The following is a 15,875-nucleotide window of genomic DNA, read 5'->3' as shown; positions in this document are numbered from 1 at the left end:
AGTATTTATTAGATGTCCGGTTCTTGGACATATTGCATGGAAAAATGATGGTCTGGACAGCTGGAGAGCACACAGAGGGGTCAGGTTCACCTACCCCAAGTCTGACCCTCTCCTGGATCTGTACCCATAGGATGCTGGCATCAGGAGGGTAAAGATTTCCATATGGCTCGTGTTTCCTAAATATCTTTGTGATGCAGTTAAGAGGCACGATAAAGCAAATGGATAGCCATCTCCTCCAAGCTTTGGGAAGGCTGGGATGGGCTTGGCTGGGCTGTATACTAAAGCTCATCATAAAGGAGTAACGGGGTAAAGGCCTTCTCTCAAATTGTCCTGTGCCTGAAAGTTTTGATAATTTCTCAACTACCCCTTTTCCTTTATTATAACATGTTTTCTCCAGATGCTGGAATAACTCGGTGTGAGTGCAGCATGGCTTAATGAAAATGGCTTTGCTGTCCCTGTCTTCAGTCAAATGTTCTCTGCAGACATTTAGCAGAGGGAGATTCACACAGCTGAGCAGGCTTTAGTGAGATTCCGTTGGTGAATGTTTGAAAGCCATTGTTAAAAAGGGATTTAAAATATCTTTTGAAAGTATTTTCTCCTTACAGCCCTTTTCTCAATTGTAATACCTCCTTGATACCTATCCATATTCCCAAATAGTCCAGCTCAGTTGCATCTGCATTCATCACCTCCTTGTCCTCAGGACTTTCCCTTCCTTCACCAAACAACTTTCCCAGGTCATTCCCAGATTATCCCTCTGCTGACAACAGCATTGGTAACTGCAGAAGAGTTTGGTTCTTGGCACCTGTTAGTCTGCTCTCAACCCAAAGCTTTGCAAATGATGGGCTGAGGGAGAGGGTGAGAAGTCTGTCAGTATGGCCAGAACAGATTAAAATATATTTTTGCTCTTTTTTCATGCCCTTTAATTATTTTTCTTTCATTTTTTTTTGTCTTTGTAAAATACATCATTTGCATTTCACATCCCAAAATAAGCTGCTAATGTATTTGGCTCTTCTCCCACGTTTGCTCTGGGAAATCAGCTTTCATTCTTTTTACCTTGTCTGTTCTGTTCACTGTCAGGGGAGAATCTGTGTCTTGTGACAGGTTGCTGGTTTCAGAGGGATGTCTCTGATACAGCAAATCACGATGCCCTTACGGTGTGGGAGCCAGAGACCTGCCCACCGTGGCCCTTTGGAGAATCTCTGCTGAATTAGTCACCGCTTGGCCTTTTCTGGTGTCGGGTCTGGCACTCAAAAGACGTGATTAATTTAGACTTTGGGAGCGGGAGCAGAGCGGACCTACCGCTGTTCGAGGCTCATTAAAAGGCAGGCGAGCAGAAGTTCGTGTCACATTCCTGAGATGATTATCTGCTTTTGGTCTTTTGAACATCCTTGCAGCGACTTAACTCCAAAGCAGCTGGTAATCGCCGGAGGCTCCAGGTGCTTACTGAGCCCTGTGGACAGGACACAGCCGTTTCCTTGCTCCTGTCCCTTGGGAAGTGATGCTGCACCTGATGGGGAGCTTGGCTGCGCTTTGAAGAAGCTGCAAAGATCCCCTGAGCCGTAAGGGGGCCAGGATCTCTGTTCCCAGATGGGCCACTGGCCCAGATGTGGTGTCTCACCTTCTGAGCTGTCCCAGATTTTCTTAGGGAGCTCCACTCTTGCACAGGCAGACTCCAAACTTGATTTCTTGCCTCCATCACCTGGGAGGGAGACAGGGAGATGTTGAGTGGGAGCATGTCACGGAGCCCTTGGGTGAGCTGGGACCTGAGCTGTCGATTTTAGCCTTCCTGCTCTGTGCTCCCAGGGCTCCTGGCCCCCTCCCATGGAGGAAAAGCAGGCTTCTGCACAGTAATCGATCTGTGTTTCTGCCCCACAACCTGAGGAAGCACCTCCTGACAGGGTTGGATGTTCTCAAAATACTGCTGTCTCTTTTCTATGTTAATTGAAATAATTTGAACCTCCCACCTGTTGCTTGTGCTGGGACCACAGATGTGGATTTGCCAGTAGGCAGGTCACTGTGTGGGTACTGAAGTACTGGGCTTTTCCATCCTCTCCATGTGAATACAGTGATTCCTTTGCAGGCTTGGAAATAATTGTGCTCAGTGGGTGCACATGTTAGATCAGCAATTAGATCAGGAACTTCTGTGGCATTATCATATGTGAGTAGTTGCTGAGGAGCATAATAAAGCTAATGTTACACACCAATTATAACCTGGGTTTCCTAATGCATCGTCTCTGCTTTGTGGAGCTGAACACTTCTTTAAACAGCTTTTGCTTAGTCACGTCAAAGATCACTTAATCTCACTCTGAGTATTGACAGCCCAGTTTAATTAAACGGTAACTGTTTTCCACTTGAGGAACCCTGTTAATTCCTGTTTTAGTTTATCCTGTGAGCGAAGCCAGGGAGCTGTTTTACAGCCCCTAACGTGTGTTTCAGTGGAATTTTCATGGTCAGGGTGGCCCTTTTGCAGTCCCAGCTTATGTAACACATCAGGCAGCCGAGCGGAGCCGTGGACGATCGCGTTCCCATGTGTGGGATTCTGAACGTGGAATTCCAGTTACACTTCCCCTCTGCTCTGCTCTGAGGGAGAAAAGAAAGTTTCGTGGCAGCGTATGCCATGTGTGATTTTCGTTCTGTGGTGTTTAACCCACCCCCCTGGGGAGGGGGTTGGGGTGGATTTGGGGAGTGGGAAAGGGGGGGAACAAGGGGGATCGGCTGGAAGGTACCGGGAGATGGCAGCAGATCACCGCGGGAATAGCTGGGAATGCTCCTGCCTTCCCAGCCCTGAGCTGGTGGGGGCTGGTGGTGGTGGGTGAGAGGCTGGATGTGCTCTGGCCACGTGTGCTGGGACCCCAAAACCCTCATGTTGGGCTGATCCCACAGCGTGGGCAGCCGGGGAGGGGGGGATCCTGCCCCTCTGCCCCCTCAGGTGAGACCCCACCTGCAGAGCTGCTTCCAGCCCTGGGCATCCCTCTAGAGCTGCTGGAGTGAGTCCAGAGGAGCCCATGGAGATGCTTCAAGGGCTGGAGCCCCTCTGCTCTGGAGCCAGGCTGGGAGAGCTAGGGGTGCTCAGCTGGAGAAGAGGAGGCTCCAGGGAAACCTGAGAGCCCCTTCCAGAACCTAAAGGGGCTCCAGGAGAGCTGGAGAGGGACTTGAGACAAGGGATGGAGGGACAGGACACAGGGAATGACCTCCCACTGCCAGAGGGCAGGGTTAGATGGGATATTGGGAAGGAATTCCTGGCTGTGAGGGTGGGGAGGCCCTGGCACAGGTTGCCCAGAGAAGCTGTGGCTGCCCCATCCCTGGAAGTGTCCAAGGCCAGGTTGGACAGGGCTTGGAGCAACCTGGGCTAGTGGAAGGTGTCCCTGCCCATGGCAGGGGGTGGAATGAGATGATCTTTAATGTCCCTTCCCACTCAAACCATTATAGGATTCTATGATTTTACTTTTCAGCAGCAGAGCACACCAGGACTGCAGCTGAGCTTTTAAAAATTTCCACTAAAAACAGGGGAATGCAATTCCATTTTCTCACCTCTTCACTTAAAATTGCATTTTTATGCTAAAATCTACAGCGAAGGTGTAAGCCCTAGTAATAAATTACATACTTTAATAGGAAAGCAGCATGCTTTTAATAAACTGCTACTTTGAAAAATTGCTTTTATAATGAACAGTGAAGTATTTTTCAAAAAGTTCGAGAGAAAAGCACTGTCCACTTATTCAGTCACCCATCAGCACTGCAGCTCCTTGGGAGCCTGTAGCTGCCACTGTCTCCAGAAGGTGTTGGCATGGAAACTTCAGGCATCACTCCCCAGCAGTGCAGAGAATTCCATGTCTCTGGAAAGCTGTCACCTGTGTTTGTGTAAAAGCTTCATCAGAACAACGTGGAAAATTTCCACGTGGTCTTCAGAGTGATTCATGGGGGACATCACAGATATTCCATATACCAGCAGCATTAGCCAGGGGCACTTATGGCATTATCACCAGACAGCAACATAAAAACTACACAGACTGAATTCTTATAATCTGCTTGCACATTTCAACGTTGAACTTTGCTGTTTTACCAACATTTCTGATCTGGGAGGGGGGTTTGGTGCCGAGTTCTAGTAGCACCATGGCAATGCTCCTCCGTTTGTGACTGCAGTGTGTGTTCTCGAGCGTTTCCATGACAGGTTGGGTGTATAAATAGCTGTTCTTCGTCCTGCTTAGGTACAGCAGCAAAGGCAACTTCACCAGCAGTTTGTGAGAGCCACCACCCCCGTTTTTCACCATGTCCCTGTCACTCATTTGCCTCTGTCCTTCCCAGCTCTGTGTTTTGCTGCAGTGACACTTGAGCCTGTTTTTTCCTTCTGCAGCCACTTAGTTCTTGCCCAGCTGCAGTGTGCATATCCTCATTTAAACAGCTCTTTCGTGGTTAATTTAAATTAAAACTGAAAACAAAAGGCTTGTGCCTGTTCATCTTGCAGAACCTGAATGGTATAAAGTACATTATTCCTCTTGACTGGTCCCTGTGTTGCCTGTGTCATCCTTCAGAGGCAGCTCAGCAGCACAACAAACACCAACCCGACATTTATTAGGTCATTTCGGAGAGGCTGATACATGAAGTTCTCCTAAAAGCCTGCGTGAAACAATGTAAAGGAGCATGTTCAGCTTCTGGAGGGGAAATAATCTGGCTTTTGCATGGAACAAGCTCTGGAGGTTGCCTAAAGCATCCTTACTGTTACTTTATTTTTCTGCCTCCTAATGCATTGTGTGACTTTCTGTCATTTTCCCTCTGCCTGCTGTTTTGTTTGACTTTCCTCTGTTTTCCCCAGGCAACCCTTTCAGTCTTCAGTTTAGTCACCTTGGGCTCAGAGTCTTGGTCTCCAGCCTTTAAGGTTTTAATATTAAGATTAACCCCTCAGTGTGGGTGTATCCTTAGCAGCAGCTTTGCCTTTACTTTGTCTTTTAACTGAGTTGATGTTTATTGAAAAGGGTTTATGAGCTTTTAAATTTTAAAACATGAAGAGGGGAAGATCAGTGAGTAAATAAAGTCTCTAATTCTACATACAGTGCAGATTTTCACCTCTTGCCAAGTTTTTTCTGACATGCAGCGCTCTGAACGTAGCTAATGACCAGATTCATCTGCCTGAGTGAAATATGGGGGTATTGATCTGCCTGAGTGAAATATGCTGGGATTGCTGAAGTGCAGAGCTATGGATCAGGCTTTGACAGGGAGATGGATGGGCCATTTTAGCAGCAAACCATATTTTTAATGTTGAGAAACCATCTTGTCTACAAACAATAAAGTGATTTGTAGTAACAAATGGAAAATACTTTTCTTCCTGGAGATTACCCCATTTGTTTTCATTTTCCATGACATGTTTTGTTCATTGTGCTGCAAAGCAAAATCAAAAGTTTTATAAAGAATAGCTCATGATGGTAAAATAGGGAATTGAGGAGGGGGCTCAGTGGCATCACACCAGGCAGGGTTGGCCCCAAGGGCTGCAGAGCTGCTGGGAGGATTCAGTGGGATCCACTTCAGTGGGAGTTGCTGTGTTGCTTGTGTAACTCTGGACAGCCACAGGGACGATGCTGAGGTGTTATCCAGTGCTGTAGAATGATTTTTTGTGGGTTTGGATGTAATTTTTAAATAAATTAAGTGTTAAAACCGGGGAAAAATCGACTTCATTTGGAGCTCAGGGCTCGTGTTCGGCACAGGCTGTGCTGCCTCTTCTGGGCTTTTTCTTTCTTTGCTTGGGGGCTTAAGGTGGTTTTGCTTGGGTTTTGGTTAATTTGTGGACAGCACAGACCTCTCTGAAGGGCTGATAGGTAATCTTGGTTCCACTTGGAAATACTCCTCAGCTTGCCACAGTTTTGTTTGGAGGGAGGAGGGTGCAGGTTGAAATTCTGTTTGCTGGTGGTCGGTGGTGGTCGCTGAGGTCGTGTTTGAGAGATGAGTACAAGGTGTGACCTGCCCTTAACTTGGCTGGAAGGGAAGGGGAAAGTGTAAACTTGCCACAACCAAAACATTCAGCCGACTTTTCGGGAGCGAAACGTGGTTGGGAAAACTTGGTTAGTGGTGGAAGGGTTTTGGTGGTTTGGGTGTGTTGGGATTTTTTCCAAATGTGACATTTATGTAAGTGCAGAAGATGCAGGTGAGCTCTGGGCGAGGGCTGATGTGGGTCTGTGCCCTGTTTGAGGTGTTCTCCTCAGCAGCTGGGCTCACAGGCTTTCAGAGGCTCCTGTCAGAACCTTTCCTAGGGCAGGTTTATGCATTTCATAACCTGTTGGTGACATAATTTAACAGGAGCAGCCCTCTGTTCCAGGTTTTTTCCCTGCTGTTGTGCTGCCCCAGCACTCTCCTGCTGCTGCCCATCTCCTGGGCTGGGTTTGGAGACAAAGGCTGAGCTTTTTCCCTAAAGCCCCGAGTGTGCTGCTGTAGTACGTAACTTAAATTTACCAAGGTCACTGAACCCTCTTTAATGTGCTTTCTGGGAGGCTGACAGGGTACAAAAGATTGGTTTGTACCCTCCTGTCAGAAGGATGAGGCAGTAATACAAGAGCTCAGTTATTTGTGTGCTGAAGGGGCCGTGGTTCTCCAGTGATGTGACAGATTCACTAATGATACCCGACAGAAGTATTGCAAAGGAGTAATTGTAAAAAAAAAAACCACCCAACTCTCTTCTACTATGCAATGTTTTTAAAAAGGAAATATTTTCTTTTTATAATACCAAGGATGCAGGTTCCCTTGTGACAAAATGTTGAGCTCAGGTGACTAGTGAGTAGGTGTAAATTGAATGGAAACTGCTTCAAAATACAGTGACAATAGTTTGCTGTCTGTGGAGACTTTGAATTTTGGTAATACGTTTTCTAATTGAATGCTTTTTATTGACTTTCAAACAGCTCCAGAATATTGTCACTGTCTTGCCTGGGAGATGCTGGTGTTGGATGGTTGTTGCTCAGCTCTGCTTAAAATCACTGTGCCAGAAGAAACTCTTCCCTGTGAGGGTGGTGAGGGACTGGCATGGGAGAAGCTGTGGCTGCCCCATCCCTGGAAGTGTCCAAGGCCAGGTTGGACAGGGCTTGGAGCAGTCAGGGATAGTGGAAGGTGTCCTGGAACAAGATGGTTGGTTCCTTCCAACCCACAGAATATTTTTTTCTATTCAGGTCGTTGCATTTAAAACAACCCAACTCTTTCACTGCTTTCTTTTTTTTTTCCTGAAACATTTACAGCAGTGAAACACAATTCTTGTGGTGAGATCCTGCTTAATTTTTACAAGTTATTCTCGTCTGTTGGGTTTTTTAAGGAAAAGTCATCAACAAAGACTTGCGCCACTACCTGAGCCTTCAGTTCCAGAAGGGCTCGATAGACCACAAACTCCAGCAAGTGATCAGAGACAATCTCTACTTGAGAACCATCCCTTGTAAGTATGTAAAGGTCAGCCTCATTTGATCTGTTCCTGCTAACGATCACATCATTTATGAGCTTTAATTGCCTTCTCTCTTAATCTGGTTTATAGCTTTACCTTGCAGCAGGAACTTCTGGCTTTGCTGGAATAGCTTCATAGCTGAAGTTACCACGAATTGGTGCAGCCAATATGGACCTAAAAAGAGCAGAAAGTTCAGAATTCCAGGCTCGGAGTGTTTCAGAGATAGACATAGGGTGGCAGGAGGGGCTGTGTGCAGAAGGGGTGACAGTGGCAGAGAGTGCAGGGGAACTGTTTGATCATCCTGAGAAGACAGACTGATTCAAAAGGCTCATCACCGACTGTATTTAAGTATTCATTGCACTGAAGACTTATAAGTTTGTCAACTAACGTTTTTGTATTTACAGGAACTCTGTTCTCTTCTCTCTGAGCACACCCAAGAGTTTGTGGCTTTCTTAAACTGCATTTCACTGTTATTATCTTTTATTTACTAGCTCTTGTTCATGCTGCTGCCTGACAAAATTGACATGTGCCTTTAAAATGCTGGTAGGTTGTAGGCAGTAATGAATCAGTGCAGTCCTTTCCAGGAGAGCTTTAATTAAGCTGTTTTAACTATGGGAGGCCTATTTTCATAGACACAACCCTTTGAGAACCCCTGCATTAACACAGCAATTTACTGATTGCTTTGAAAAAGCTGACCTACAGCCAGGGCTTGGAGTGTAGCTGAATTACACTCTCAATTGTAAGGTTAAAAAATAAGTTTTGTGCCTAGTGATGGATTTGGTGACCCAAAAATCAAACATGCTTAGTCACACTGACCTCATTGCAAATTAGAGAGTTGGTACTGGTGGAAGCAGGGGGAGATGGAGCATCCTTACAGCTGGGTTCAAATAAAATACCACGGCTGTTCCCAGAATCCCAGACTGGGATTGCCTGGCCCAGGCGTCGTCAGCTGCCACAGAAGTTGTTTTTTTGGTTCACTGAGCATAAGAAAGAATTCTCTGTAATTACCAGCTCATCCAGCTTTTTCTCTCCTCCTCTGTCAGTACCAGAACTGTCATTCCTGTGGAACTTATTGGCCCAGTTTTTATACATTATTGTTCACTTGCTCACCATTTGTTCTAACTCTTACTGGAGTGACCTCATTGTATAAAGATTCAAAAATACATTGTTTTACTGAATTTTACAGCAGGCAGCATTTGGTAACAGGCAGCACTTAAGTATCTTACAAGAGTGTTTTCTCTGTCTTTGCAGGCACTACAAGGGCTCCCAGAGATGGGGAAGTCCCTGGGGTAGACTATAATTTCATTCCTGTTGAGCAGTTTAAAGCACTGGAAGAAAGTGGAGCCTTGCTAGAAAGTGGAACATATGATGGTACGTTGGTGATGTTTAATGGAATGGGAATAAGGGCTCAGTACTCATGTCCAGGATCTCAGTCCAAGTGTAGCTCCTGTGGTGCCATTTTTCCTGCCCATTTGATGATCTGAAAGTAGCAGAGAGGCAGCAGTGAGTCTATTTTTGGGTTACCTTTAAAGAAGGGGAGTGATTTGGTTTTAAAGCCTCTGGGCTAAATCACGGGTTGTCCTTTCAACCAGCCTTAGTGCCACCTGCTTATTTTCCTTGTTGCATTTTTGGAAGCATTCTGAAAAGGTTTGTCTCTGCCTGGTACAATTTGAACAGAATTCAGCTGATTTTGTGTAAAGCTCAGAGAACAGGGCCACGTTCTCCTCACAGATGTGCATCAAAAGGGCAGAAAGCAAGGGGAATTCTGATCCAGCAGGGAAACAAAAGCATTTTCCAGTGAAAAATTGAGCAGCACTAGACCAGATTGTCCAAATCTGGAGCAAAGTTGGTTTTGTAAAATGTGGTGGGGAAAAACACTGTAATGAAGGTGGTGAAAAAAGAAAAGAAAATAAACTATCTAAGTAGACAATCCTGTTAAAAGGCTCTGTGCCTCTTGTTTTCCATGTCCCACGCTGTTGACATTGTCCTCTCTGTGGAAATCTCCTGAGCAAATTGAGGCTAAACTAGTGCTTTTTTGTTTCCCCTTAGCTGCCCTTTATCTGGCTGTCCCCACTCTGAGCCTCACCCTCACTGATATTTGCAGAAGGGATTCTTATTTATTTTATTTACATGGTCAAAACCATATCCAGGCACTAAAAGTTACCCCAGCAGGAATTCTGGGAAGCTTTCTTGCTGTGCTCTCAATTCCTTAATAAAAATCATATGAGCAGTCAGGAGAGAGGTCAATTGCTGAAATTCTTTTCCAGAAAACAGCAGATGATTCCTTTGTGTTTTAGATTAAAATTTGAAGGCAATTGAAGGCAAAAATCTGTTCCTTTTTCTCAAGTACAAGTCATTTTTAGGTGAAGCCATATTAACAGCTTTGTTTAGCAAGTGTGTTTTCAGTAGAAAATTGAAGGTTTTAAAATCAGTTCTTTGTTAACTGCTTTTATGTAAATAGATACTTTATGTTTCTGCACGAAATTAATTTGCTTTTTGAATTCAGTGTGTTTCTGTTCCTGCATATTACCCTGTTAATTAGTGTATAGAGTAAGAAAAATTGATTTTCACTGTTTTGCTTCTCTCAGATTGTTCCCCAAGTCTCTTTATGGAATATTAGTGAATTCCAGACAAAGTAACAAATCCATCTTTTTCTCTAGGAAACTTGTGGCAGGATAGAAATTTTGAATTAAACCTCTTGTTTTCTGATATGTAATAGCAGCACTGGCAAAAAGTCAACACAGGGATAATTAGGCTTTGACTGTTGATTGGGTTTTGATAGTGCTGGAGTTTTCTTTGAGGAGTTCAGTTTTCACCAAAACACATTTACATGGGCAATAAAACACCCACAGCCACTGCCAGTGCTTTCAGCAGTGTCAGTGCTTTATTGAGCCTGATTTTTGCTTCATTTTCAGGTAATTTTTACGGTACTCCAAAGCCTCCAGCAGAGCCCAGCCCCTTCCAGCCTGATCCAGTGGATCAAGTTCTTTTTGACAATGATTTTGATACTGAATCGCAGAGGAAAAGAACCACTTCTGTCAGCAAAATGCAGAGGATGGAAAGTTCTCTCCCTGAAGAGGAGGAAGAGGAGGAAAAGGAGGCAGTGAATGGCAGCGGAGGGATAGGTTGGTTGACAAGGGGAAACATTCCCTGGAGTATTGTATAAATGGATAAGGAGTTTACAAATAACATTCCTGCTTCCTTAGTTTTGCTCAAGTCTGAAGGCAGTTTCTCTTCAGGCTGGTGCTTCTGCTCTGTTTTGAAATGATCTTTTAAACAGAACCAGCTGTTCCCCCAGCCAGATGTGCAATTGCATCATAGAATGCACTGCTCAGTGGAGAACATGTGGTGCTGGGGATGGGCCAGTTACATGAGCAGGAAGGAAAAATTTATCCACTCTTCAGAAAACAGAGCCCTTCACGGGGCAGAATTCGTGCCCTGTAAATGTTGTTGTTTAGTTTTGAGGTGGTTACTGGGTTTGTACACGGGAGATTTTAGGGAGGGGATTGGTTTAAGGGGCAGCACCAGCTCGTACTGTAAAAATTTTCAGATGATTTTGGTTGAGGGAACTATGACACCACCTGAAGCCACCCAGGGAGAGCTTGTGGAGAGAAATAAAGCCAAGTGTGTTGAGGCTGGAGCAGTGTCCAGCAGGACCTTTCCTAGATTGGCAGGATGCCCTTTTCCTTTTGCTGTCATGGTTACTCATCTCGAGGGGGAAGAACGGATGGTGGAGAGGAGCTGTCACATTGCATTTGCAGCTGATCCTGTGTGTGAGTGTTTAAGACAGACTTACACTGACCAGACCTGACCTAAACTTGCCAGTTTTGGGGATGGCAACACCACAGAGGAGCTGCTGGTGGGGTGAAGGTCGTGGGCATCATCATGTCACAGAGGGTACTGAGCATAATCTCAGCTCTGAGGGGTGGAGGTTTCCAATTAAAGTTTCCTGCAGGGATTTTTGGGACTTTTTTTTTTATGCTTGTGGCTTGTAGGAGGGGTGTTGTTTGTTTTACTGGCAATTTGGGTCTTCTCTGCATTTCCTTCTGGTGCTCTGAGGAATATTAGTAGGATTTTTGGGGTTGTATTATGGCATTGCAAACACTGTTCTCTCTGTAGGAACAGCAACAAAGTGTAGTCAACTTGGAGTTCTGCCAGCGCTGATTTTTTCAGAGTAGGCTCAGACACATAATACAAGGTTAATTCTGTTTGGCAGGGGAAGAGCAGAGTTCAGTGTTTTCATGTCAGCTTTGCAAAGTTCACAGCTGAAAAAAAAAAAAAAAGTGGAAAAATGCACATCACATACAGGGACGTGTTTGACATCCACTCGTAGCCAGATTAAGAGGGTGGTTCTTTGTGAGAAACAACATAAGCATCTGACAAATAGTAACACTTTCCCTGAACAACTGCAGAAAACAAAGAAAAACATTCAGATTCTCCTGACTGGATGAAACCTGTTCCCAGCTACAACCAGACAAGCAGCAACATGGACTTCAGAAATTATTTGTCGAGGGATGAGACCCTGGAACCCCTTCCCAAGAACTGGGAGATGGCCTACACAGACACTGGCATGATCTACTTCATCGAGTGAGTAACCAGCACCAGGGAGGGTTTGCTGTGCCCTTGGGGGAGAGGAGTGCTGCTGGCTGCAGCCTGGGAAGCTGCTGCTGCTCTTGCACCTCTCTTCTGCTCTTACTGCTTCTATTTCTTTATGAAATTAAGTATATTCCTGCTGTTAAATTCCCTGCTGATGTTGCACGCTCGGTGCAATTGCCACTGTGCAGGAAAACTGCAAAGTCAGTTTGTTTGTTATAGGTTTTGTATCTCACAAATACAAAGCTGGGTGGGTATTACTAAGTGAATTATAACTTAATTATATTATATTATATATATATATAACTTAATGATATAATTATAGAAACCTTCACTATGTCAGATTTCTCTGAAATCTGAGACCTTGTTTATTCTTTCTTCTCTGCTTGTGTTCCTTGGCTGGGAATGCATGTTTCAAAATACAGATAGCCCAGATGAAAGTCCAGGATAGGGAAGCAGCTCATGTGTGCACCTGTGAAACTGCCTCATTTGTGAATTACAAGGCAAAAATGAAACAGAAACCTCTCTGAGAGTTAAGCACATGAGGAGGCTAAAAATATTTTTTCCTATCAGGTAGAGACAGCTGCTGTTCCCACATGAGCTTTTGGGGTCTGGGAAGAGGGTTTGTGTCTCTGGGGAGTCTCCACTCTGCTGGTGCCTTTTCTTTTTAGCAGTTTTATGATGTGACTGAGGCACAAATGAAGGTTGTATTATCTAAAGGCTGCAGTTTCCCTACAACAGTAAATACTTAAGCAAAGTCTCTTCATTCTGGAGGAAATTCTTCTTTTAATGGTCCATGTTCTGCTCCACAGTCACAACACCAAGACAACCACGTGGCTCGACCCCCGGCTCTGTAAGAAGGCCAAAGCCCCTGAAGATTGTGAAGATGGAGGTGAGATGTTCAGAATTCATTTGCCACCTGTCACTGATAAATGTCCGAGTCTATCCCAGCTGGATACAATCCATTACTGCTGTGGTAGAAGCTTCTTCCTGGTCGAGGTGACTCTGGAGCAGCGTCGTGCTGAGTCTCCCTGGTTTGGTGGCTGCAGGAGTTTATGTAATACTGGGAAAGTCCATTTTCCCTGGAATAGCAGAATCTGGCTGAACCAAGGGTTTATCTGCACTCCTGAGCAGAGAAGGAGATGTTTTGTTCCAGTAACTGTCATTGCTAAGGAGGAAGCTGCACGTGAGTGACGATCTCACTGTTGTGCGGGTGGAATTATGGCAGGAGGAGAAGGCCCATAAATAGCAGAATATAGAAATAATAATGAAGATATGGCATAATACATATTGCTAATGATAACTGTTGCATGTGACATGATGCCTTACTTGAATGCAGAAGTAGAGGGAACAGTCTGACTCCCTTCAATGCCCCCCACTGTCGCTTCAAGACTCAAAGGTCAGGTTCATGAGTGGCCTGCAGGCAATTCCTGCAACCATTTCCTACATAGCCAGGCAATTTAGTCACCTAGAGAAGAGTATCACATAGCTCTGTCTTCAGCAAATGCCTGCCATGTTCCAAAAGCTGAGGCAGGCTTTCAGAATAGCCTGTCATGCTCCAAAATTGCCCAGCCTAACAGCCACGGATCCATAATAAAGCCAGCTGGAGCAATGGCTGCACACTGCTGCTTGTTAAACATATGTGCAGCTCACCACAGGATAAAAAGAGCACTTTAAACAGAGATGCAGGATATCCAAGTGAACAATATTTAAATTAATAGACCCACTGGGTTTTTTGTCACACCCTGTGGAGTGATGCTGGTATTAGTAATTGGTAACATGCTGTCATATGCTTGGGAAACTCCTGTTACTGTCAAACTTAGGGCAGCCTCCAACAAGATTGCAGAGCAAATTTATCTTTAAAATGCCTGGCTACCTGGCTGTATCCATTATTCTAATATTTGAATTAACATAGTCAGGATAACTAGAATAATCTGACCTCTGTGGTAACTGCTTACCACCTTCAGTCAGTCATGAGCTGCTGGGCACCATCTTACCAGATTTTAGTTTGCCATTGAAAGGAGCTTTTTGCATGTGACTTCCAGGATTCTTTAAGTTCATTATATGTTTAAAGTGGTGTGATTTTTGTTGAATATAAGTCTCATCATCTAGTGGAAGAAAGAGTGAGAGTTACAGGGCTTCAGACTCCCTGGAGCAGACTCATAACCTTCATCAGGGAAGAAAATAGAACCTGTACTTTCCTCATGTTTTTCATGAGTCTATGTGATCTTTCATAAAAACTCTGATATCTGTGGGTAGCTTTCCACTGTAATGGAGAATTTGGTCTTTCTGATTGCAGAACTTCCTTATGGATGGGAGAAAATAGAAGACCCTCAGTATGGAACGTACTATGTCGAGTAAGTGCCAGTTATTGGTTTGACATCATTATAAATTGAGCAGGAAATAATCAAATGCTTGATAAGTGTAGGTTGTAATGCAGTGAAAGGCAAGGTTGGATGGGGCTCTGAGCAACCTGGTCCAGTGGAAGATGTCCCTGCCCATGGCAGGGTGTGGAACTCAATTGGCTTTGAGGTCCCTTCCCACCCAAACCATCCTGGGATTTTATGAAGTTATTAAATATGTCCAGTAAAAACAGTTCTGGGAGCAGTGAGTTCATGGTACAAACTTCTGCAGCACTGGCATGTGGGACAATTCATGGTGTGACCTTGAAGACTTACTGGAGTGTATTTCATTTGGGGAAGGAAAGCAAGTAGCAACCAAAGTAATTTATTAATGTGAATGAGCTGATGTAATTTTTCTTAGCTTTAACAAAAAACAAGGTCATTTGATTTAAGAGTGGCACCTGATAACTGTAAAAGAGCAAAAATAACTTGTAGCTCATTGCTGTCTCCAAAGAGCCAAGTAAATAACCACTAAACTGCTGCAAGAGCTCTTTGGAATCTCCTTCAGGCCAGAGGAAATTAAATCTCTCCTTAACCATGGAGAAGAAAACGAGTAGAGTTGAAAATGTAGCTTCAGAGAACGAGCAAACATTTTTCACTTTGCAAAGCTGAAATATTTAAATTATGCTCAAATTTACTGTTTTTTCCCCTCTCTGCTGTACTGACATCTACAGTAAAAAGGTGATGCCTGAGTTTGTAAACGTTATAAGTAGATGGGTCAAGAGAAAAAGCAGGTTTGCTCAGTTCTAAGCTATTACAACTCTACCTAGTAATTAAAGGGAGTAAAATTTTATTGGCTCTCAAAGTAAATCAGGTTGTTGAGAGAACAAATATGCTTTCAGGGTTGATTATGGGAGTTTATCCTTCATTCCTCCAGAGCATTCATCTGAGATATTAAAAAATACTGTTTGTAGATGTATCCTTTGGGGTTGTGATTTTGGGCAATGGGCAGAATGTTTCCTGCTGAAACCCTGACCTGCCTTTTCTGTGTCTGCAGTCACATTAACCAGAAAACTCAGTTTGAAAATCCAGTATTGGAAGCCAAAAGGAAAAAGCAGCTAGGACAGGCTGATGCTGGCCCTTCCAAATCAGGTATCACTGATTATTGTGGTCTTTGTCACTTCTCTCTTTATCTGCAGGTGTGCTTTGTAAGTACCCAGTTTTGGAATTCATCAAGGCATTATAGCCTTGTCTTTTTGCTGGCCACTGCAGTGCTGCCCTCCCAGATCTGTAGGGTTTTTTGAAGGATTTTTTAATGTGAAAATTGAACTGAGGTACTAAGCCTGCTTTTAAATCATTTTGATCATTCTGAAGCTGGTTGTCATAAGCAGCTTTGGGATGTGTGGAGGGTTAGAAGAGCCAGCTGGAAGATGCAGGTAAAACCACACCTGGAGTTTTCATGCTTTTGATTTACTTTAAGCTTGGTATTCAAGGATTACAACTGGGAATTCGAGGTGGGAGGTTTAGATACA

General features: G+C 44.3%; 1 protein-coding gene across 3 annotated transcripts in view; it reads left to right on the top strand.

The window, feature by feature from the left end:
- MAGI3 (membrane associated guanylate kinase, WW and PDZ domain containing 3) overlaps positions 1-15,875 on the top strand; it is a 68,234-nt gene that overhangs the window by 26,996 nt on the left and 25,363 nt on the right. For all 3 annotated transcript variants that reach the window (XM_027659978.1, XM_027659977.1, XM_027659980.1), the window contains exons 2-8: positions 7,286-7,402; positions 8,660-8,779; positions 10,324-10,533; positions 11,821-11,995; positions 12,814-12,893; positions 14,301-14,358; positions 15,401-15,495. In XM_027659978.1, coding sequence (XP_027515779.1) covers positions 7,286-7,402; positions 8,660-8,779; positions 10,324-10,533; positions 11,821-11,995; positions 12,814-12,893; positions 14,301-14,358; positions 15,401-15,495 — 855 coding nt within the window. The remainder of the gene's footprint in view (positions 1-7,285; positions 7,403-8,659; positions 8,780-10,323; positions 10,534-11,820; positions 11,996-12,813; positions 12,894-14,300; positions 14,359-15,400; positions 15,496-15,875) is intronic.

Source organism: Corapipo altera, unplaced genomic scaffold (assembly GCF_003945725.1).
Source record: "Corapipo altera isolate COAL_440 unplaced genomic scaffold, ASM394572v1 77b, whole genome shotgun sequence".
NCBI lineage: Eukaryota > Metazoa > Chordata > Aves > Passeriformes > Pipridae > Corapipo > Corapipo altera.
This window is presented reverse-complemented; position numbering and strand designations above follow the sequence as displayed.